Source organism: Penaeus chinensis, chromosome 9 (genome assembly GCF_019202785.1).
Source record: "Penaeus chinensis breed Huanghai No. 1 chromosome 9, ASM1920278v2, whole genome shotgun sequence".
Lineage (NCBI taxonomy): Eukaryota > Metazoa > Arthropoda > Malacostraca > Decapoda > Penaeidae > Penaeus > Penaeus chinensis.
Genome location: NC_061827.1, coordinates 25,313,521 through 25,321,020, shown reverse-complemented (window position 1 = coordinate 25,321,020; position 7,500 = coordinate 25,313,521). Strand labels below are relative to the sequence as shown.

The 7,500-nt window shown below is 49.9% G+C and overlaps 1 protein-coding gene across 1 annotated transcript in view; it reads left to right on the top strand.

Annotated features, from left to right (window-relative positions):
• The window catches only part of LOC125028724 (inhibitor of Bruton tyrosine kinase-like), a 59,708-nt gene that overhangs the window by 31,305 nt on the left and 20,903 nt on the right, over positions 1 to 7,500 (top strand). The window contains exons 7-10 of the mRNA XM_047618204.1: positions 171 to 1,144; positions 1,277 to 1,293; positions 1,679 to 1,840; positions 1,972 to 2,195. Coding sequence (XP_047474160.1) covers positions 171 to 1,144; positions 1,277 to 1,293; positions 1,679 to 1,840; positions 1,972 to 2,195 — 1,377 coding nt within the window. The remainder of the gene's footprint in view (positions 1 to 170; positions 1,145 to 1,276; positions 1,294 to 1,678; positions 1,841 to 1,971; positions 2,196 to 7,500) is intronic.

Genomic DNA, 7,500 nt, shown 5'->3' with positions numbered 1-7,500 from the left:
CAAGTTAATACATGTATTTTGAGATTTGATGATTATAGGTATGAGTTTATTTCATAACACTTTTCATGCCTTAAACATTTTGCCAATCACTTGTATTAGTTTTTACACAGTAGGCCACTGGCATGTTCTTAAGACCTTTGATATTTATTTATTTATTTATTTTCATTCAGGTTTGGAGTTGTGGAACAAACACTTATCATCAGTTGGGCATAAATCCACCTGTAGATGAACTGTACAACCCACAACCTTTAGCATGGCACAAGTCTCACAAAGAGGAAACCATCAATGGCATTGGGGCAGCCAAATATCATTCAGTTATGTGGACATCAAAGATACTTTATACATTTGGTCTGAATGGTGGTCAGCTGGGTCACTATAAGAATCCATCAGAAAGAACAATTATCACTCCAAGGAAGGTAACTTCTGTTACCTTGCAGGCAGGAGGACAGATTGCATGCATAGCTGTTAGTGATGGTGCCACAGTGGTTTGCACATCATGTGGTGACATTTATGTTCTTCATCAATACCAGACAAGGAAAATAGCTTCAAAAATGCACAATATAAGAAAGGTAGCCTGCGTTGGTGGTTTTTTGGATCCCAGTGTAAATGCAGAAGGACTGACTGAAAAAGGTGGCACAGATTTGAAAATAGCAGTTCTTACTGGTGATGGAAGCAATCATCTTTATCTCTGGACTGAGCAGTCATCACACTTGTCACGCTGTCTATTCAATATCAACCGTGAAGTAAATGTGCGTGACTTCTGTTTGAGCCATCACTTGATTGGAATAGTTACAAAAGAAGGAGAAGCCTTTTCTGCCAACGTTATATTACCAAGAGAGCGTAAAACTACTAGTAAGTTGTTTAATAAGCCAGGTGGGCAACTTATAGAATTTTTGGATAGAAGTTCGTGTGTCACATTGCGCCTTACACGGATTGCAAATCTGCATCGCACTTTGTCAATTATGTGTGATCCTAAAGGTTCGAATTTTGCTGCAATTCTAAATGAACCAAATTGCTTTCTTTTTGATCTGCCTGAGATCAGTCCAAGCATGCTAAAGGATGACTTAAAGACTCTTCTCATGGATGCCAATGAAATGGACACAGGAGACAGATTGCAGCAAACTTTGTTAGTGATGGAGCCACAGTGGTTTGCACTCATGTGGTGACATTTATGTTCTTCATCAATACCAACCAGGAAAATAGCTTTCAAAAATTGCACCATATAAGAAAGGAAGCCTTGCCGATTGGAGGTTTTTGGATCCCAGTGTAAATGCAGAAGACTGACTGAAAAAGGTGGGCACAGATTTGAAAATAGCAGTTCTTACTGTTGGAGAACAATCATTTTATCCTGGACTGAGCAGAACCCATCACACTTGCCCCAGCTGCCCTTTCAATATCAACCGGAAGAAAATTTGTGCGTACTTCTGTTGACCCATCACTTGTTTAAATTTTTTTTCCAAAAGGAAAGCCTTTCCTCCAACTTATATTACCAAAGCGTAAAACTACTATAATTGTTTAATAAGCCAGGGGAAACTTATAAAATTTTGGATAGAAGTCGTTTTCACATTGCGCTTAAAACGGTTTGCAAATCTCATCGTTTTTTGTCAATAATTGTATCCTAAAGGGTCGTTTTTTGCTGAAATTCAAATAACCAATGGCTTTCTTTTTATCTGCTGAGATAAACCAAGCATGCTAAAGGATGACTTAAAGACTCTTCTCATGTATGCAAATGAAATGGACAGCATACATGATGTTGTTATAGTTTGTGGCCAAAAGAAATTTTTTGCTCACTCTTATATCCTGGCATATCACAGCCATTTTCGGAAGTCTTCTCAACAATATCTTAAATGATAAAGAATATTTGAATGCATATAAGAACTCTCCAGAAGAGGAAGAAAAAAAGTTTCTGATTATTACTGATGTAGATCCAGAAATTCCAAAAATTTTTAAAACCTTCATTAACTGTTTCAGGGAAACTTTTGAAAAGAGCCCAAGCATTCTCAGTGCCGCCAAAGACATGCAGAATCTTTTTAATATTTTCAGATTCAGGGGGAAAACTTTTTCCCCTCACCATTCCCATTGAAGAAAATATCCAGTCTAAATGCTCAAACAAGAATAAGAGACGAAAGGGACGTAAAGAATCAGAAACTAGAGCCTGCAATTCAGAGTCCGCAATTATTGATGTAATACAGAAAGTACTACTTTGAAGAAAAAGGCAATCCAGCCTGAACAAAAATTAGAAATATCCTGATTTTTGTGGGAAAACTTTAGGAAGATGATACAATTTTCAAAGGGAGAACTGGCAAATTTTTTTTTTTTTTTTTTTCCTACCTCCCTCCCTCTCTCCCTCCCTCTCTCCCTCCACCGCTCCTCCCTCTCCCCCCACCCCCCCTCCCTCCTCCCCTCCCTCCCTCCCTTCCCTCTCCCCCCTCCTCCATCTCCCCCTCCCTCCCTCCCTCTCGCCCCCCTACACCTCCCCACTCTCTCCGTAACTCTTCGTCACCTCTCTACCTCCTCTCCTCCCCTCCTTCCCTCCCTCCCCCATACCCTCCCTCTCCCATCTCTCTCACCCTTCCCTGTGCCCTCCTATGCCCCATTCCCTCCCTTTACCCCCCTCCCTCCCTCCCCCAACACTCTCCCCTCCCCCCACCCTCGCCACCCTGTCCCTACTCCCTCACCTCCCATCCCTTCCCTCCCCCTCCCACCCTCCCCACCACTCCCCCTCCCCACCACTCACTACCCTCCCCCACCCACCCTCTCGTTCTCGTCAACCCTCTCCCTCTCCCTCCTTCCCTCTCCTCATTTCCCCTATCCCACTTCCCAAAAGCAACCTCCGCCACCCAAGGTCCCCCTCTTCTCCCAAACCCACAATCCCTTCGCACCACCCTCCCCGCACATACCCCCCCCCTACATCTCCGTATTCTTCCCTCTACTCACCACATCCCATCCTTCTCCCCTCTTCCCTCCCTCCCTCCCCCCTTCAGAGACATCCCTCCCTCCCTTCCTCCCATCCCTCCCCCTCTTCACTCGTGACCCTCCCTTCGCTCTCCCTCCCGTACTACCCTGCATTCCGATGCCCACACCCTCTTCCCCTCTCCCCTCCCTTCCCCTCCCCTCCCTCAATCCTCTTCCCTCTTCCCCTCTCTCTCACCTATGCCTCCCTCCCTCCTCCCTCTTTCTCCTCTCCCCCCACTCACTTCTCCCTTTACTCCCGTCTCCCCTTCCCCCTCCCTCCATCCCACCACCCACTTCATCCCTCCCCCCTACCTATCCCCCATCCTCCCACTCCCTCACCATACTCCCCTCTCGCTCTTCCCCTCCCGACGCCTCTCCCCTCCTCGTTCTTCTCTCTCCCTCCACCCTCCCCCTGTATCCCTCCCTCCTCTCTCTCTTCTCTCGTCATTCTCCCTCTCCCTCCCACCCTCCCTCTCCCGCCCCTATTATCCCCCACCCTCCCTCCTACACCACTTTCTACCCTCCCTAACCCCTCTCCCTCACCTTCCCGTCCCATGTTCCCTCCATACAACCCTCTCCCGCCCTCCCATATCTCCCTCCTCCCTGCATCACCTCCCCACCCCTCCCCTCCACCTACCCTTATTCCCCGGGGACCCTCCCCCCTCCCCCCTCTTCCCTCCCATCCCTCACCTCCCTATTCCCTCCTCCCCCTTCTCTCCCTCCCCCCTTTTTATAAGACAGCCTTCCTCACCTCCCTTCTTCCTAAACCCCTCCTCCCTCACCAACTTCCTCCACTTCTTAGGCCATCCCTCCCAACCCCCCTCGCCTCGACTATACCTCCCTCCACCCTCCCTCCCCATCCTCCATCTCCGCCTCCCCTCACCTCCTTCCTTAACCTCCCAATCTTTGCTCCCCCCACCCTCACCATCCCGTCCTCTCATCTCCCTCTACTTCAGCCCTCAGTCCTCACTAGAACCATCCTCTTCCTATTCCGCCCGCTCGAATCCTCCTTACCTCCCTTTCCCTCTTCCTCCCTTTCCTTCCTCTCTATCCGTTAATTCCTTTTCCACATCCTCCCTCTCCCACGCTCTCATCCCATCTGCCTCAATCCCTCCCCAATCCCCTCCCTCCCCTCCCCCTTCTTATCTTTTCCTCTTTCCACCCTCAACTCTCCTAGTACCATTATCCCCTCCCCCCCCTCCTCTAACCTTTCCTCCCTCCCCTCTCTCCTTCCCCCTCCTCCAACTCCCTCCCTGCCCCTCCCTCCCTCCCTCCCATCCCTCCTTCTCTTATCTCTCATACTCCTCCCCTCCTCCCTCACCACGCTCTAATTCCCTTCCTTTCCTCCCCTCCCTCTCCCTAACTCTTCACCACCCTCCCTCTTCGCCTCTCCTCCCTCCCTCCCGCATCCCATCCTCTCCCTTCCCCCCTCCCCGTCCTCCACTCCCCTCGCCTTTCTCTCCCCACCCCCCTCTTCGTCTCCCTCCCTCCATCCCCGTCTTCCCCTCCCTCCCCTACTTCCCTCCGCCCTTCCCTAAACCGCCCTCTCCCTCACCCTCCCGTCCCTCCCTCGGCCTTTATCCTCCCTCTAACCTCTCCACCCATTCCCTCATGATAATCCCTCCCTCCCTTCCTCTCCTCTCCCTAAACTCCCTCCCAGCCCATCCCTCCCCATCTCGCCCTCCCTCTCTCCTCTCCTCCCTCCACTCCTTCCCACCCCTCCCCTCCCTCGACCCAGCAAATCCCCTCCCTGCCCAATCCTCTCGTTCCTCCCTCCACTCGATTCCCTCCCTCTCTCCCCATCTCTCCCCCTACCCTCCCTTCATCATCTCCTCGTCTTTCAGCCCTCTCCTACCCTCGTCTCCCACTCATCTCTCACAACCACTCAGCTCCTCTCTCGCTCTCCCCTTCTCTCTCATCACCTCCATCCCTCATCACTCTCACTCAACTCTCTCTCTCTTTCACCGTCATCTCTCTCCCTCTCTCTCACCCCCTCTCACCTCTCCCTCTCTCACCACAATCCCCTCATCTCCCCTTCCCTCTCAACTCGACTCACTTCTCTCTCCGTTCGGTCCTCTCCCTCCCTCTCGATCCCCACTACTCTTTCTTCTCCCCTCCTGCTCTCTCTACGACTCTGCAGACAATCTCTCCCTCCATCACTACTAACTCATCATCACTCTGCATCCCCCCTCCCCCACTCTCATTTCAATCTTCCATCTCTCCTCACTATCTCCTCTCTCTCCTACTCTCTCCTCTCTCCTCTCTCGTCTCCCATCTCACGTCCTCATCCTCTCTCTCTCTCTCTCCTCTTTATCGCCCTCTCGTCCTCCAATCACTCTCTCTCTCTCCATCTCGTCATCTCTCCTCCTCGTCTCTCTCTCTTCTACTCAGTCTCTCCTCGCGGTCCCCTCTCCGTTGTCACCGCTCTCTCCTCTCCACTCTCTCACTCTCACTATCTCACTCTCCCTCCACTCACCTTCTCTAGTACTCTCTCTTTGGCTCCCTCGTCTCATCACTACTAATTCTCTAATCTCTATTCTCTCCTCCCCTGTTGCTCTGTCTCTCATCTGTCTCTAGTATCTCTCACCTTCAACCTCTCCACCTTCTCTCTCTTCTCTCTCCCTCTCATCTCATCCCTTCCTCTGTCTCTCTCTGTCCTCACTCTTTCTTGATCTCTGTCTTCTCTCTCATTCTCTCTTTTTCTCTGTCTTCATCTCTCTTCTCTCACTCCCTCGCCCTTCACCCTCGTCTCCTCGTTCACTCTCTTCCCTCTCCTTCTCCTCTCTCTCCTCTTCACCATCACTCTCATCCTCCTCCCTACTCCCCCCATTCCCACCTCTCACTCTCCCTCACTCCTCCCTCCCCCCTCTCCCCCCCCTACCCCCATCTTCTCCCCTCCCCTTCTCCTCCCTCCACCCCCTCTTTCATTCCTTTACCCTCTCTCTCTCTCCCCCCTCATCTCCCTCTCTCTCCCTCTCCTCCCCTCCTCTCCTCTTTCTCTTTCTCTTTCCCTTTTTCTCTCTCTCTCTCCTCCTCTGTCTCTCTTCTCCACCCTCTCTCTCTTTCTCTCCTCCCTCTCTCCGTCTCTCCCTTCTCTCCTTCTCTCTCCTCTGTCTCCTCTCCCCCTTCTCTCCTCCCTCCGGGCTCTCCTTCAATCTTCATTTCTCCTCTCCTCTCTCTCGCCTTCTCCTCTCTCTTCCCTTCCTTTTCTCTCCCTTTCCTCTCCTCTCTCTCTCCTCTCCTCTTTCTCTCTCTCTGGCTCTCTCCTCTGTCTCCTATCTCTCTCCCTCCTCTCCCCCTCTCTCTCCCTCCATCTTCCGCCTATCTCTAATCCTCTCATTCTCTCTCTCTCTCTCATTTCTCTCTCTTTCTCCTTCCTTCTCTCACATTCTATCTCTCTCTCTCTCATCTCTCTCTATCTTCTCATCTCTTCTCTCATTCTCTTATTCTCTTCTCTCTCATCTCTCTATCTCTCTCTCTTCTTTCTCTCTTCTCTCTTCTCTCTCTCTCTCTCTTTTCTCTCTCTCTCTCTTTTCTCTCTCTCTCTCTTCTCTCTCTCCTCTCTCTCTCTCTCTTCTCTCTTCTCTCTCTCATCTCTCTTCTCTCTCTTCTCTTCATTCTCTCTCCTTCCATCTCTCTTTCTCTCTCTCATCTTCTCATTCTCTCTCTCTATCATTTCCTCTCTCTTCTTCTCTCTCTCTCTCATTCTCTCTCGTCTCTCTCTCATCTCTCTCTCTCTCATTCTCTTCTCTCTCTCTCCTTCCCATCCTCTCTCTCCTCTCTCTCTCTCTCTTCTCTCTCTCTCTCTCTCCTCTCATTCTCTCTCTCTCTCTCATTTTCTCATTCTCTCTGCTATTCTCTCTCATATTTCTCATCTCTCCTCTCATTATCTCTCTCCATTCTTCTCTCTCTCATCTTCTCTTTCTCTCTCCTCTCTCTCATCTCTTCATTCTCTTCTCCCTCTCTCTCTTCTTCTCTCTCTCTCATTCTCTTCTCTCTCTCTCTTCTTCTTCTCTCTCTCTCATTCTCTCCTCTCTCATTCTCTCTTCTCTTCTCTCTCATTCCTTCTCTCTCATTCTCCTTCTCTCTCTCTCTCTCTCTCCTCTCTCTCTCTTCTCTCTCTCACTCTCTCTCCTCTCATTCTCTCTCTTCTCTCTCTCATTCTCCTCTTCTCTCTCATTCTCTCTCCTTCCTCTCTCTCTCTCATTCTCTCTCTCTCTCATTCTCTTCCACTCTCTCATCTCTCTCTCTATCTATTCTCTCCTCTCTATTCTCTTCTCTCCTCCATTCTCTCTCTCTCTCATTCTCTCTCTCTACCCTCTCATTCTCTCCTCTCATTCTCTCTCTTCATTCTCTCTCCATTCTCTTCTCATTCTCTCCTACATCTCTCTCCTCATTCTCTCTCTCATCTCTTCTCTCTTCTCTCTCTCTCCTCTCTCTCTCTCTCTCTCTCTCTTCTCTCTCTCTCTCTACTCTCTCCTCTCTCTCTTCCTCTCTCTCTTTCTCTCTCTCTTCTCTCTCATTCTCATTCTCATCTCTCTCTCT